A 16,309-nucleotide genomic window follows, 5' to 3' on the forward strand; every position below is an offset into this window, starting at 1 on the left:
GCGGGTCCCGCACGGGGCGACTCCAAACAAGCAGCTTGGGCTGGGGTGCAGCAGCTTTTCCATCTGAGGATTCTCCATTGTCTATAAACCTTCCAGAGAGCCGTACGAGACTGCTAGATGTGGCTCTTGGAGCTCAACTGGGAGTTTGTATCTTGCCAAGAAATTAAATGTTTGAACTTCAGGCTCCAGATGAGATGTTTCTGCTCAGGCTGGGTCTGTGCTGACACAAATCTGCTCCATCACCTGCGCCAGATGGACGAACACTGAACAGCTCTGTTGTGCCCAGACTTCCCCCTGTGGCTCCTGCAGGACGGACTGATTTTGGGGACAAGGAGCGGGGAATGATGCTTTGCAATGCTGAAAAGGTCAGATTTAGGCTCTCAACCTCCGAATCCCCCCCCAGGGAATAATGCTGAATTTGAAGGACTTATTTAGCTCCATCTGTGGCGACTGCACGACTACTGGGGACAGGGGCTGGTGCCCATCGTTCTCTGCCAGTGAGGAGAGGTGAGACCTGAGCCACCTCCTGCCCCTGGTACTCGGCTGTCTGTCCTCTCTGGCCGGGGGACAGCTGGACCATCCTCAGTGCCCAGGGGTCCTGAGCTGTGGGGGTGCAGGTCTGCCTGGCGCTGTGATGATGTGTGATGGGCACAGCTCCTGGGGCATCACCAGAGCAGCCAGGGCACTAGTCCCAATCTCTTAGCCTCCCCGAGAGTATTTGCTGGCAGCATGTGATGACAATCTCCCTTTCTCATGGGTGTCCCCATTCCCAGCTGCTGTTACAGACAAACCCACATTTCTAAGGTGTCCTGTTTTTGGAGGATGGGCCCCAGTGACGCCAGCTGCTCCATGCATCACTGGATCACAGAATCACAGAACATCAGGGATTGGAAGGGACCTGGAAAGCTCATCCAGTGCAATCTCCCCATGGAGCAGGAACACCCAGATGAGGTTACACAGGAAGGTGTCCAGGGGGTTGGAATGTCTGCACAGAAGGAGACTCCACAACCCCCCTGGGCAGCCTGGGCCAGGCTCTGCCACCCTCACCCTGAAGAAGTTTCTTCTCATCTTTAGGTGGAACCTCCTGTGTTCTAGTTTGTACCCATTGTCCCTTGTCCTGTCACTGGTTGTCACCAAGAAGAGCCTGGCTCCATCCTCCTGACACTCACCCTTTACATATTTATAACCATTAATGAGGTCAACCCTCAGTGTCCTCCAAGCTCCAGAGCCCCAGCTCCCTCAGCCTTTCCTCACACGGGAGATGCTCCACTCCCTGCAGCATCTTGGTGGCTGCGCTGGACTCTCTCCAGCAGTTCCCTGTCCTGCTGGAACTGAGGGGCCACAGCTGGACACAAGATTCCAGGTGTGGTCTCCCCAGGGCAGAGCAGAGGGGCAGGAGAACCTCTCTGACCTACTGACCACCCCCTTCTAACCCACCCCAGGTCCCATTGGCTTCCTGGCCACAAGGGCCCAGTGCTGGCTCATGGTCACCCTGCTGTCCCCAGGATCCCCAGCTCCCTTTCCCCTACGCTGCTCTCTAATAGGTCATTCCCCAAGTTACACTGGAACCTGGGGTTGTTCCTGCCCAGATTCAAGACTCTACACTTGCCCTTGTTATATTTCATTAAATTTCTCCCTGCCCAACTCTCCAGCCTGTCCAGGTCTCTGATGGCAGCACAGCTTCCAGTGTCACCACTCCTCCCGGTTTGGATGCATCTTCTGTCCAACAGCAGCACCCATGTGTGCCCGCTGGTGCTGCAGCAGGTCAGTGCTGAGGCTGAAGGGAGAACTGGGGGCAACTGATATGGGCACTGGGGAGAGTGTGCTGGTGCTTAAGGAGGATGAGGGTGTCACTGAGTCTGTCCTCATGGGTGGGACACTCATAGGGGCTCTGTCCCATGTGGGTTTGCAGGTGGGAGCTCTGTGCAAAGCCCTTGCTGCACTTGGGGCTTTTATAGGGTCTCTGCCACAGGGACCTTTTGGGACAAGGGCTCTCAGCACTGTCCCTGACATCCCCAGCAGCCTGGGAGGGGATGTCCCCATGGTCCCCTGATATGCCAGAGCCTCCACATCCTCCTCCACATTGTCAGCACCTGTCAGAGGAAAGAAAACACAGCTGTAACTTCTTCCATGGACCACCTGAACCTGCCAGAGCTGCTGCTCCCATGGGAATCGCAGTCAGCTGGGTCAGTGAGCCCAGGGGGATGAATAAACCCCAGGAGGGTCCAGGACCTTGGCTCTGCTGGCAGTGCCCTCCTCAGCCTTGGTGCTTGGGAGTTTGTCCTCGACAGGGACAAGAGGGTCAGAGCTCTCTGGGGCTGGTGAGCTTTGAGGAGGAAGGGGGGATGCTGCCATGACCCTGAATTCATCACGCTTTAGGGACATCTTGCCCAAATGGCAGGTGCTGTAGTGGCCACTTTGGCCTGGCAGGGACCTTATAGGGTCCACAGAGGATGTAGTTGCTCCTGTTCCTTTTCCTTGACAGAGGACCTGGTTTAACTCAGTCCTCACCAGCAGATCTGTGAACGTGCTGCTGCGGGACTGGTTCCAGGTACGTCACCACTGCACCCACAGCCAGGAGGAAAGGAGCTATTAAAGACATTGTTGGCCCAAGAACAAATTGGCCATCAGGAAATTAAGGTTGGAATGGAGAAAATGGCCAGATCTGGACCAGGAGAGCAGCAGTGGAGGCTGGAAGGGCTTTCCCAGGATGAGACCGCAGCCAGCCCAGCTGCTGCAGAGCTGGCGCCAGAGCCTGAGGAATGAGATTATCCAGGAGGCGCCTGCGAGATGGGAGCTGCTGCAGCGAGATGCCAGGGAGGGACATCAGCCGGGATGGAGGCACTTCAGGTTAAAACTACCACCCTGCTCGGAGAGGTTGTGTGGGGTCCGCAGCCCTGGGCAGCAGTGGGTGGGATGTCCCTGCCCAAAAAACTCAGAGGTGCTAAGAGATGAGCTGCCCTTCGGAGCCCTCTGGGAGAGGGAAGGCACCAAGGACACAGGGTGCCCAACCTGAGCTGTGCCTGGTGCGCAGCCTCGCAGCTCCCAGCGAGCACAGCCGCTTACCAACAGGGCTGCGCGGGGAAATCCGGGACAAAAAGCCAAAACGAGCAAGTCCTGAGGCGCTGGGAGGAGGAGGAGGAACTCTCTGCTGGAGAGTGCCACAGCGACATCCCCTGCGCGAGTGGGGACACGCCGTGCGCGGGCAGGCCGGCCGGGGTTACGGCAGGACAGCCGGCACGATGCTGTCTCTTCTTGTACGGCGGCTTGGTAAAATCTGAGAGTTTTTCTCTGGGGAGACAGCTCAAGATGGGCAAACCTGGCAGCAGGGAGGCCCAGTGAAGGGGCAGGGGCAGCCGGGAGCTCTCCTCTGGGCAACCCTGAGGGAGCAGAGAGGCCCCGGGGTGTCTGTGCAGGTGTTTTTCAGCTTTCAAAACCCAAGAGCTGGGTGCTGTGAGGCTGGTTATACATGGTGCGTGCTCTGGTGCACCCTTACTCTCAGTCATCAGTGGGGAAACTGAGGCACAGAGATGCACGGGCCCCCTGTCCCAGTGCTAGAGCTGGTCAGAGGAACGTTTGTCCTCCCACCTTCTCCCAAAAAATTCCCAGGGCTCCATCTTCACATCCCTCCACCCCAGGAGGTCACCGAGTCTCTTTACAGGGCAGACCACACTTTTGGAGCTGGAAGCCCAGCAAGATCCAGGATGAAGGCACCAGTGGCAGCCAGCAGGCAGAGAGTGGGGCTTGCAGGCAGGCGCAGGCAGCAGGGCGCTCTGCCCACTGGGTGCCCGGCCAGCTCAGCACCCACCAGCATCCTCCCCCGTCACAGGGACAGTGCTGCCAGGGCTGGGCAGGGTCCTGTCACCCACCAGAGCCCTCCTGCTTGGTCCATGGGTGCCAAGGGTGCAGCCTCCAGCCCAGCGTCCTCACTCGGCTGGCAGGCAGGGCAGTGGTGGCACTGCAGTGAGTAGGATCCAGCCAGCCCATGCAGCCCCAGCACCTCAGTGCAGGTGAGAATTGTAGGTTTTGGTTGCGATGGCCAGAAGGAAGCAGCTTTTCCCTTTGCAAAGTGCTGAAGGAAACATAATTCAATCCCAGCAGGATTCAGCTGCAGTTTGGGACAACCTCTGCCCTGTGCCTGTCCCCAGGCTGCCCCGGCCCCCTGTTCACAGCCCTGTCCCTGGCATCCCTGGAGCTCCTGGGGGAGATGGGTTTTTGCACAGAAGTGCTTGTGAGAAGATGTTGGGGCTCTGCGCAAGCCAGTTTTGGGGGTGTGGTGATGAGAGGGATGACACTGGCTGAGGGCATCACAGCAGTGTCACACAGCGGGGACATGGCTGGAGTAGGGGACTCATGGTGGCCCTGTCCCACCCCACAATATGCTCAGCCACCAGCACAGGAGAGACTGTCCAGCTGCAAGAAAAGGAGCTGTGTCCCACACCCTGGGGACAGGACACCTGGCCAGGCACAGGCTCCCAGCAACACCCACCCTGTCCCCAGGCACCCAGAAGCAGGGACATGGTGCACTGGGGGCCCTGGCAGGACTGACTGTGGCCACCCAGCAGTAAGGACCCTCCTGAGAATCCCAAAGTCCTGCAACCTTCAGCAAAATACCGGTTCAGAACCCGCATGGGACACACAGGGGACATGTGGGTGTCCTGCCCAGGGTGGAGCAGTGAAGCTGTGGCGGTGCCATGTCCCCACCAAGCCTTGTTTCCCTAGGCCAGGCTGGTGTCCTTCACCTTTCTGCTTTCCCTGCGGCTTCCCTGGGGACCTGGCAGCACTGAGGAGACCCAGGCTGGTACCTCCCACTGCCCCAAAGGAGGGTGCCAGGTCTGGATGTGGGGCTGGAATGCTGCTGTCTTGCTTTCCACCCAGTTGCCTGGGCTGGCAGGCTGGTCCTCATGGTCCCCTTTGTCCCCCCAAGACTCAGGTCTTGCTCTGAGCTCCATCCCTCTGGGGATGGCCATCTCCTCAAGGAGCCATGGGACAGGTGTCCAGGATGAAAACCCTGACCCTGGGTGGGGGTGGCAGGAGGGGACACCAGAAGAACAGTCACTGGCAGAGGAGCTGTGGGGGTGGCTTTGGCCCATGGGGCTTTGGGCAAGGCTGGGAGCAGCTCCAGCTTCCGGTGGTTGGGGACATTGTGTCCTTACGCTGGTGCTGGGCCCAGCTCCATCAGCGCTGGTGGGAAGTGAGGAGGCTGAGGAGCTGGCACGCAGCACTGCCCTGCCTGTGGCCCTTCTGCTGTCCCCGCAGGGCTGGCGCTGCCCCAGGGCCCCTCCACGGGCCCAGCAGGTACCGGTGAGTGGCACAAGGCAACACCAGGGAACCAAAGGAGTCCTGTCAGCTGGTGGGGACAGGGACACTGGCTTTGCAGTGATGGGAGTGTGGCAGGATCAGGGCCACAAGGCAACAGCACCTGGCCTCTGCGCTGGGTTTTCAGCTGGGATTTTCCAAAAAGCCTCACGCCAGAGCAGCACTGAGGGCTGGGGCTCGCACTGCGTCTCGCCTGCCCAGTTGCAGGTAGAGGGGGCTGTAAGTTTGCATCTTTTCTCTTGCAGCAGTTCCGGTCCCAGGGACTGGCACACGTGCCAGCACCCCGCTCCATGCTCTTGTACCAGCCGCGTCCTCCCTCCGTCCAGCCCCTGCGATGCCCTGGGGAGGCACAGGGCAGCCCCTCCCACCTGCCCTGGAAATAGCTCTGTTGGTGGGCCCAGGTTCACATCGCAGCCAGCATCCCACCACAGATCTTCCTGATGCCCAGGACATACCAGGTCCAGCACACTTGGTTTGTGCCCCTCTGGCTGCCCGGTGATGCGGATCCCAGGGGAGTCCTGGCATTGGGGTGTCAGGGCTGGAGAGCTGGGACACAGCCAGGCAGGTGTGAGGGACCCCAGGCTGCAGGGACCTGGTGTCCATGGGGACACGCAGAGCCTGGCAGGTGGGTCCGGGGGGTGCTAGGGGTGCAGTGGGTGCAGGTGTCTGCTGTCCCCCTGCCCGGTGTGTCTCGCCAGCGCCGTGTTCCCTGCCCACTGCCTCTGTTCAGTGCTGGTGCCCCGTTCCCCGTGCAGCCGCGGGCGGGGCGGCGGGTGACGGGGCGATCGGGGCCAGGCCGAGCCGGGCTGCGGGGACCGAGCGGCGGGTGTCGGGCCGGGCCGGGCGGGAGGGGCCGGGCAGTGGGTACCGGGGCGGTCGGGGCCGAGGCCGGGGCGGGCCGGGCCGGGCCGGGCGGGGCGATCGCACAGGAGGAAGCGCAGCCGGCGGCAGAGCGGCCGGAGCCGCGCACTCGGTGAGTGGCGGGAGAGACTCGCTGCCCGCGCCCGCCTGTCCCCTTCGTGTCCCCTCCCTGTCCCCCGCCTGCCCCCCTCTGCTTCCCCCTTTCCCCTACCAGCCCCTTCTCCCTGCCCCGGGCCGCAGTTCCCCTACTCCCCCACAACCTACGCCACCCCCTGCCCCCCTCCCTCCTGCCCCTGTCTTGTCCCCTCCTTCCCCTGCCTCTCCTTCTCCCCTCCACGCACTTGCTCCCCATTCCTCTCCCCAGTGCCCACCCCGCACCTTTGAGACCTGTCTCCCCGCAGAAGCTTCTACCCCACCCCACTGTCCTGCCTGCACCATGTCTCCCACCCAGTCCCCCCTCCACCCCTCAGCACCCTGCCCACCCCCATGTCACCCTGCCCAGGTGTCACCTCCTCAGGGCCACAGAGCCAATGGTGGCATGTCGCGGTCCCCTGGGGCTGACAGGGAGAGAGGCTGCACAGCTCTGCACCCTGCTCCCAAACCAGCGGGGTCTGCTGGGGGGTCCCTTCCCCATGCCATGGGAACAACCCCAGCACTGACATCCCCTGCACTCTGGGTTGACGGGGGTCTCTGTCTTGCAGGCGGTGGGCACCACGAGCTGGGCCACGCGTGTTGGCGATCAGCAGGGAGATGGATTGTGGCGTCAGCCTGGAGAACCCCTACGCCAGTGTCAACATCCCGCGGGAGCAGTTCCAGCAAAGCTTCATCACTCGCTACCTGAAGGACGAGCCCACTGTCATCGCCAATCCTGCGGCCGTGCCCACCTACAGTGTGGAGGAGCAGGCAGGCTCTGCTGACAGCCGGAACAGCCCAGCCATTGCCACCGGGAAGTCCTGGTCCCGTCCCTACAATCCCTATGCCAGCCTGAGGATGCCCAACGGGGAATCGTCCAGCTCCTTCTACACTGTCACCCTGGACAAGACACACAAGGGCCAGGAGCGGGAGGCTGGTTGGGTGTGTGGCTGCTGCAAGTGCTGGCCCTGCAGAAAGTGTTGCTGTGTCATCTCCTAAGGGCCCTCACTGCACCCATGGGACCTGCTGCCCATGGGACAGGGCCAAATGGCCCCACAGGAACATGTCTACATGGCCTAAACACCCCAGGGAGCTGTTCCGGTGCCTGGCAGACCTGGCAGCTGGGAGGTGGCACCAGCTGGACTCTGTTGTTGCTTTTCACCCAGGACCTCTGCAGCCAGATATGCTGGTGATGGGCACCTGCCAGATCCTGAGAGCCCAGTGTGGGACATGAGGGAGAAGGACAGGTCCCCCCACCCCGCTGAAGCTCAGGAGCCTTGGGGATAACGTGTGCCAACGCAGATACCACCGAGAAGTGCCTACGCTGGAGATGGGGGCAGCACTTTGAGCCTGCGATCCTGTACATTGACCCTGCCAGCCTGCCCTTGCTGGGAAACCTCCAGCTCCGGAGAAGGTGCAGGCGTTGCCCGCTGGAGGGTGGGTTTGGGTGGTGGCAGCCCTGTGTGTGTGACAGAGGAGTGCATCATCATCGCTGTCTTGGAGTGGTGGAGAGGAGCCAAGGACACGTCCCCAGCTGGGGTGGGGACCCGCCTCTCCAGAACTGAGCAGTGCCACGCTCACAGCATCACACTGTCTATGGGACAGAGGGAAGGAGATGGGAAGGACAGACAGACAAAGCATGGCAAAGTGTGGGGCCATGCTCCAGGGCAGCACCTGATGGCATGGCATGGGTATGTGTGTCAGCATCCCAGAGCCGGGAAACCCCTGGCCCCATTCAGCTCCTCGTGCCAGGCTCAGGGAGAGCTGGGCACAGCCCCTCACCCCATCCGTATCTATATCCCAGCTTGGGGCTCCACATTGCACTGGGGCCGGTGTGGAGGGCTGGCCCAGCTCCAGCAGCGGGGTAGCACTGGGACACCCTGTTTGGGATGCAGATCCCCATCATTCACCTTCTGCGACCCCCTGGGCACCGAGGAGGGTGAGCGAGGAGCCCACTGGCCTGTTCACAGCACACCAGGGCGGCTCCAGGCTGGGTTTTCGGCTGGGGCTGGCGCCACCGACCTGGAACAAGCCCGCCGTTGTGCTGGCGTCCCATGGGCGGCCGTGCTGCCAGGCGGCAGCTGCGTCAGCACCGGCGGCTGCTGCAGGAACTGCCTGGGCTGCAGGGGCTTGGAAAGAGTGCGTGTGTTAGCAGATGACTTCAGGGTGCTGCAAATAAAATTACAGCCATCTCCTCCCCTGCCAAGGTACGCCTCTTCCCTCTGCCCTGGATTTTCCGGGATTCCTGTATTACTTCTTGCTTACCCTGGCGGGCTGTGGAAGGGCAGTGCAGGGGGCACATAGCCCTCTCCCCACTCAAAACCAAGATTAACTATTGCACTGCTGACTTGCGGCAGCAGTGCTGGGACACTGAGCTCTTCAGCTCACTGCTGCACGGGCCCAGCGCTCCCCTCACGCCGGCGTTTCCAGTACAGCCTGCTCCTGCCCGCCTGGGGACCTGGCTGGTGCTCAGCCCGGCCCTGCCGAGCTGGATGGCTGTCCTGTCTTTTGGAAAGAGAGAACTGGGCTTTGGGGGGGCTGGGGAAGGCGTAGGCTCCTGGCTGGGCCAGCTGGGTGGCCTTTGTGGCTCTGCCTCAGCTGGCCATGACCTCCAGGGTACCAACCAGCACTGGAAGCCCACCACTGCTTGGAGCCCACCACTACCAGGGTTCCACCAGCACTAGGATCCTACCACAATTTGGAACATACCAGAACCAGGAGCCCAGTGTTGCTGGGACATTTCCTCCAGAACTGGGAGCCAATCACCCCTGGCAGGCACCATTGCTGAGATCCCCCGAATTCCCTCCACCCCTGGGAGCTTCTGGGCTGGGGTGGCAGTGGCCTGGCAGATGTGCAGCTCCTCATTTCACCCCAGCTCAGACTCCTCTGCCTGGCCCAGGTCCTGTGATGGTGGGTGGCCGGGGGGGTGCAACTTGCAGGGGGGGTTGGCAGCGACACAGCCCCATGCTGCCCTGCACAAGGAACATTCTTGTTCTCCTTGCCTGGCCTGCGGGCAGTGCTGGCGTGAGGACGGGCAGATCCACCCCTTGTTTGCTGTCATGGCCCGAACACCAGCCCAGCCCTGCCGCAGAGCTTGGCCGGGACCTGCTGTCACCTCAGTGGTGTGGCTGAAACACTCACCCCACAGAGGCTGCTCTGTACTGGGGTTCTGTGCTCTGTGGGGACAAACACGGTTTGGGGAGGGAAAACTCCCCAAGGGGTATGTGGTGCCTTTGGCAGAATCATGGGGGCTGTTTGGGCTGGCATCGAGGGGGTGCCAGGGTCAAGGGATGAGCTGGCATGACCTGGGCAGGGTGCTGGCAGGGTGCAGCATCTGCTGACAGTGCCGTGTGTCACCGCTGCCTGTCTCTCTGCCTAACCTTGGGGCGATGGCAAACAAGCTGGGAGAGGCTGCGCAGAGTGCTGCCTGCCAGACACCTGGGCAATGATTAAGCTGGAGGCAGCAGGAAAGCCGGGGCTGTGAGCAGGGGAGGGCACACGGTGCTGCCCCAGACCTTGACGGGGCTCTGGGTGACATGAGCAGCTGCGTGCAGGGTCCCGTGGGTGCTCCCTGGGTGGGTTTCATCTTTGAAGGGTGCTCAGAGGTGCGGAGGGTTGTGCTGGGTGACTGTCACCTCCTGCGTCTGGGGTGTGGGTGCTGATGCACGGCGCTGGCTCATCTGGATCAGACCTTTGTGCTCCCCTGCGGGTGCCGCTCCCTGCCCCGCTGTGCCAAAGGTCCCTGCAGCGCTCGGGGATGAGTCCTGGGAGCAGGAAAAGACATTTCTCACAAATGGCGTGTTGCTGCTGATTGCAGATACGCCTTCACTGTCCCCACATTCAGGTGTTTCACCAGGGCTCATGGAGCCCAGCCGAGGCTGAAGTTTGTTTTCAGGCAGCGTGGCCCTCAGTGTCACCCTGTGGGGCTTGGCAGATGCACAGCCCATGGCACCAAGGGGTGCAGGGCAGATGAGCCGGGTCCGTGGCCCTGCACCAGGGGCCAAGGGCAGGTGGGTACAACCACTTGATGGGACGCAGCTCTGCTGGCATCAGGGAGGGGACACGAGGACTGATGGGCAGGGGCTGCAATGGGACAGGAGGGCAGGGGGTGTGTGTGTGGGCATGTCTGCAGCCAAGGGGGTGTCACTGTCCCTGGGCAGTGCCAGGCATACCCCTACTTGTGCACAGAGACAAGCACCTCTCACCCATACAGTCTTTTTAGGCAGAGCTTCATATGGCCCAAAGGGATTGACACCTACCTGCTCTGAACCTTGCCATGCAGCAGGTGGGGACAGAAAGATGGGGACAGACTTTGTAGCGGGGCATTTTACAAGTGGACAAGGGGTGATGGTTTTAAACTAAAGGAGAGGAGATTCAGGCTGGACATGAGGAAGAAATTGTTGGCCCTGGGGGTGGTGAGAGCCTGGCCCAGGTTGGCCAGAGAGGTGGTGGATGAACCATCCCTGGAGACATCCCAGGCCAGGCTGGACGGGGCTCTGAGCACCCTGAGCTGGTGAAGATGTCCCTGTCATGGCAGGGGGGGCACTAGATGAGCTTTGATGGTCCCTTCAACCCAAACTCTTCCATGATTCAGGTGAGCCAGTCCACCACTGTGCTTTGGGTGGGAGAGTGACCTCTTGCCAGGTTTGGGACATGCGTGGCCATCCCCAGGCACCTGCTGCCTGCTCATCCCTGGGCACCCGGGTGCTGCCGGCCAGCCGCGGGCACGCAGGGTGCTGCCCTGAGATGCCGCGGCACAGCGGGAATCCTATACAGCTGGTTCCTGCTCCGCCTAGGGCACATGGCCCTTGGCCCCACCTCGGCTGGTGGGTTTGGCCAAAAGCAAGTTCCCTGGCACAGCCCTGTCCCAAGCTGCCTGCCATCCCTCGCCTTCTGCCAGACCTGCAAGGCGAGGGCAAAGCCCTGCCATGGGGTGACATCCCCATTCCTGGGGACCCATGGGCACATGCACCCCATGTGCATGGCCTGAGGAGACCCGTGGCAAAGGAGGTATCAGGATCCTGGGTCAGGATACGGCCACTGTGTCCCCGCAGGTGCTGTGCTGCCAGTTCTGCTGCCTCGCTCCCATGCACCGGCGTCCAGGGATTGAGTTTTTCTGCAGAGCCCAGTGACCCTGCGGGACTCTCACTTTCCAAAATCCCCAATTCTTGCTGGCAAGGAGCGCTGGAAACATGGCCCGAGGGCTGCTAAAATGTTTGGTAACAGACAGCACAGGAGAGCCTATCTCCCTGCCTGCACTGCTGCCTGCTCCTGCCTGCAGCAGGAGCTGCTGCCCTCTCCTGCTTCCACGCAGAAATGCTGCTGGGTGTCCCTGCAGTCCTACCTTGGCATCAGGACCTGCTTTTCTCCTCCAGGGTCCTGAGTCCAGGATCTGTCCCCCTACTACACTCCCACTTTTCAATCTTCCCTTGCTCGGAACACCCTCTGTACAGAGGCTGTGGCATTGCTGCTGGCCCAAGGGCTGTGCAGGGGCTGGTGGCTGCAGGGACTGAATCTGCCACCACCCTGGTGATGTCAGCTCCCCTAGGCCATGCATGAACCTTGCAGGTGTCATCCAGGGGTGCTGGGCTCACCCCATCCTGGTGGCAAGCATTGGCCCTGGTAGAGGTGAGGGTAATGCAGCCCCCAGTGAGTCCCTGCAGCCTGGACCACCTGGGGTTGCATAGGCTGCAATGTGATGGGGTGTGTCCACTGGCCAACATCTGCCCAGATGTTCCTGGCCATGGGGTATGGCTGAAGGTGTGGAAGACTCCACTGCTGCCACCCAGGTACAGCTGATATCCAAGTTCTCCCTGCCCACAGTGAAGCCCAGAGCTCCTTGGCCTTACGAGGACAGTTTCTTCTGCTAATGAAGCAGAGATGGATGGTTAATGACTGCTCCTGGGGCTTAGATTTCGGAGGTCTTTGTTATCTGCATGCTTGTAACCCAATCTCCCAGGCTTGGCTTCCCAGCAGTGGATCCGATAGCGTGCCAGTCCCTGAAAGGTGAGCCCCTTCCTCCCACTGCCACAGCCATCAGCAGCTGCTGGGACCGCGCTGGGGGAACTGCTGGCGGCTTGGGCCCCCCATGCTCCCCACGGGACTGCCACAGCCCCCTGGACAGTGCAGACCTTCTACCACCTCCCTGGAGAGCTTGGGGAGCATCTCAGGACAGGTAGGGCTGGGGAAAAGCGGGGGAGAGGAGGAGAGGGATGCATGCATGTATCAGAATACTTGAGGTCATCCACAGAGAGGCAGTGAGGATGTGGTGGCCTCCTGGAACAGTTTGTAAATACCCTGGTTGGTACCAGACCCTGCTTTAGATGAGGTTGGACCTCTCAACTCCTCCCAGGCAGCATGCGCACCCACACTCTGCTGCTCACAGCCATGCCATGGCAGCCTGGCACACTCATGGTGGGCTGTGGCACTGCTGGGTCCCCTGAGCTCTGCCCCCCGGCCCCCCGGCTGTTCTGCTGCTGCCCACTGGCCCAGCGCCTGGGCAGGCTGAGAGCTCCGACCTCCCATGTGCTGTGAGGGGCATTTGGCAGAGCTCCTGGGGAGATGCAGGGTGGAACCAGGGAGATCACATCCCAGGGAAGTGGGAAGGGCACACTGTAGCTGCAGGGTCCTGCTCTCCCAGGCAGGGATGGTCATGGGGCAGGCAGGAGCAGGCAGGGATGTTGGGCAGGGAGCTCTATGCCCCCAGGAACTTGTTGCTGCCCCCATCACATGGGCTGATCCCCATTTCTCCCACACATCGCATGCAACGAGAGGTGACATCCCACACCTGGGTCATGGGTCTGCTGGCTCGTCTCACCCTCTCCTCCCCTTCCCAGCATGTCCCAGGCCAGCAGCAGCCCCATGGCAGAGGACGCGGGGCCGTGTATTGGGGCACACTCGCGCACCCCGAGCCGGGGCAGCCAGCGGGTCGAGTGCATCATCTGCTACTCCTCCTACGACCTGTGCAGCCGGCTGCCACGCCGGCTCTACTGCGGCCATACCTTCTGCCAAGCCTGCCTCAAACGCCTCGATGCCGTCGCCAACGAGCAGCGCTGGATCCCCTGCCCGCAGTGCCGTCAAAATACCCCCACGCCGCGTGGTGGTGTCGCCATGCTCGACCTCGACCTGGCCACCTTCCTTGCTGTCAAGGCTGACAAGGAGCATCCCCGGGTGGCTGGTAGGTCCCAGCCTGACTCGGCCACCAAGGCCTTGTGCAAAGAGAAGGTGGTGACCCAGCAGCCGGTGGGGCTGTGCCAAGACATGGTGCCTCCAGCACCATTCCCCCGACGCAGCTGCTGCCGACCGTGCCTGTGCTGTGGGGTGACAGCGGCCTTCGAGAGCTGAGCACAAGGGGTGCAGGCAGCTGAGCTCCTGCAGTGCAGTTTGAGACTGTTTTGGGGGACCTCACGCCATGCCCCAGACTCAGGTGTGGACAGTAGCGGTGGGGCTGTGCTGGCAGCCTGGGACGGGCTCCAGCTTGCTTGGGGCTCACTGTCCATCCTGCCGGGATTTGGGGTGCGATGCAGGGGGGATGAGGATGTCCCCATGCCGTCATCCTGCCCACCCACCCTTCTGACAACTCAGAAACCTGGTCCAGCCACCATGGATGTCCCCTGGTCCCTGCCCAGGGCTTGCCCACACCTGGCTTCTCCATGCATGTGGCACGGACACCCCTGGAAGTGTCCCCCATGTAGGGGACATGGGAGCCTGGCACAGAGCAGTGACACAGGGATGCTCTGGGGAGTGTGTGGCACCCTGAAAGCTTCATGTCTATTAAACAAGGCTCTGCTGGCTCTGCTGGGCTGCACGTCTTGGTCAGATTTATCAACAAGCCTCGGGTAGCCCGGGGAGAGCCCTGCCTGCGGTGGGAGTGCGACGGGGAGAACTGACCATCCCTGCCGCATTGCTTTCCTTTCAGTGTTTGCTCTGCTGGCCATTTGCATGAGAAATTGGGGTGTTGGAGTAGCTGGACAGTTGAAATCAAGGATGAAAGACCCTGTGGGAGCTCTGGCTTGGCCTTGTGCTCCGTGGCTTGTGCCAGGTTTGGTTTTCCTGCCTGGCCCTCCCCACATCCCTGCCTGCACACAGCCTGGAGCCTGGACAGAAGCCTCTCCGCTGCCTTTCCAGGTCATGTCTTTCCATGACTTTCCCTGCCCGACTCCAGACGGGGAGTGCAAAGACAGCCCACATAGCTGAGTGTGGGCTTAACAGAGGCCAAATGGGGAAGGACTGGGTTGCATCAGGGGAATTTAACACAGTTCTGGAGCAGGGCTTGGTTTTGCCTGGCCAGCTTTTGTGATTCTTCCTCCGAGTCCATTTTCTGCATCTGTTTTCCATGTGGTTTATGAGCTCCTGCAATTTCTCAGCATCAGGCACCACCAGCTGCACCTTGGGGCTCAGCAGGGGACCCCAGCCCGTGCCCAGCGGTGAGCTCATGTCCCCTGCACAGTCCTGGTGCCTGCCTGTCCCCAGCATCCAGTGCCAGGGCTGTGGTCTGAGTCCAGCACCCATGTCGTGCACAGCACCCTCCACGTACAGCACCCCTACTGTATGCAGCATGCTCAGCACAGCACCCACCCTGCGCACAGCACCCACCCTGCGCACAGCAGTCACCCTGTGCACAGCACTCACCCTGTGCACAGCATCCACCCTGTGCTCAGCACCCACACCATGCACAGCACCCACACCATGCTCAGCGCCCATGCACAATTCTGCCACTTGGTGTCACCTGCTGTAAGAAAGTCAGAGCTCTGAGTCGTGCGCAGCAGAGCCCAAGCTGGGGAGCTCCAGCTATGGTGTGATTTAGGGACTCCATGGGGCTGGCATATGCCTGTCTTGGATCATTAATTACATGAAAACATGCAGTAATTTAAAGGCTTCAAGTATGGGCCAAAAGCTGACATAGAGTCTTAAAGCACCTTCCTGTCCATCTTCATGTGCACCCCAGGCCTGCCCAGGGTCTCACTCTCCCCTGGTAATTCACAGTGAGCGGTGGGAAGAGTCTGTGATGGGCCCATCCCGCCTGCGGGCACAGCTCCGTACAAAGGTGCCACCAGGACTCTGTGCCCAGCCCAGCACCTTGGGTCGTTCAATGGTGATGCCAAAGACCCATGGTGCCGTGTCCCTATAGCCAGATCTTTGTCTCCATGCTCCCACCCCTGCTCCACCACGTCCCCCCAGCACCAGGCCCATGCTGTGAAGCCTGGCCCTCACTGTGTGCCTCTGTGCACATCCCTGCTGCTCCCATCCAGTGGCCAGTCTCTGAAGAAGTTCATCTGCCCCTCCATCACTTCGTTGTGGGAACAGTCTTGGCATGATGGCTGGGCATCCTGATTTACTCCTCTCGGCCAGAGCAGGGCTGGTGTTGAGCCCTGTGCCCTGGGGGACTCCTCCGTCAGTCAGCATGGTCCCCTCCAGCTCTCCTTGCACAGCGGATGCTATGAACAGCCTCTCCTGGTGCTGGCCCTGGGGCCAGGCTGCACTGTTCCATGTGGAGCCCAAAACCACAGGAGCAGGCATTGCAGCGGGGGAGGGGGCACCAGTGGGTGCAGTCCTGGCTGGGGACAGGGGCCTGGGTTCTCCCTGCGTGGTGCTGGGACCCCTGTTCCAGAGAGGGGGGCAGTGACAGAGACCCATGCTCTGCTGAGCACTGGCAGTGTGCGTGAAGGGACAGTGGTGGCTCTGCTGGGGTACAGCACCCCAAAGTGTCACCAGCCTGCAACTGCAGTGGGGTGCAGCTGATACACGAAAAACAGGAGCATGGAGAGGCACAACCAGCACCAGCCCTGCCCTGGTCCAGTGTCCCTGGCAGGCAAGGCACTGAGGTCAGCTCTCCTGCCATGTGCCATGGTGGTGTGCAGTGGGGCGACAGAGAGGGGCTGGCGGAGGAGCTGAGATGGGTTTGCAGCCTCCGGGGCATTCTGAGAAGAAAAATTGGAAATGGCCTTACTTTTAATAGTGTTTTTTTCTTTTCTGTTTTTTTTTTTCTTTCCCCTTT

The 16,309-nt window shown here is 61.0% G+C and overlaps 2 protein-coding genes across 2 annotated transcripts; both read left to right on the forward strand.

Moving 5' to 3' along the window:
- Positions 1-6,927: 6,927 nt before the first annotated feature.
- On the forward strand, positions 6,928-7,311 carry LOC308047503 (uncharacterized protein; the record flags this gene model as incomplete). Its single annotated transcript, XM_080356036.1, has 1 exon — positions 6,928-7,311. The coding sequence occupies exon 1, from the start codon at positions 6,931-6,933 to the stop codon at positions 7,309-7,311; it is 381 nt and encodes a 126-aa protein (XP_080212162.1). The 5' UTR covers positions 6,928-6,930.
- Positions 7,312-13,149: 5,838 nt separating this feature from the next.
- On the forward strand, positions 13,150-13,656 carry RNF224 (ring finger protein 224; the record flags this gene model as incomplete). Its single annotated transcript, XM_080356068.1, has 1 exon — positions 13,150-13,656. One exon carries the CDS (start codon positions 13,150-13,152, stop codon positions 13,654-13,656), a length of 507 nt encoding a protein of 168 aa, XP_080212194.1.
- Positions 13,657-16,309: the final 2,653 nt, after the last annotated feature.

Source organism: Nesoenas mayeri (genome assembly GCF_963082525.1).
Source record: "Nesoenas mayeri genome assembly, chromosome: 18".
Taxonomy (NCBI): domain Eukaryota; kingdom Metazoa; phylum Chordata; class Aves; order Columbiformes; family Columbidae; genus Nesoenas; species Nesoenas mayeri.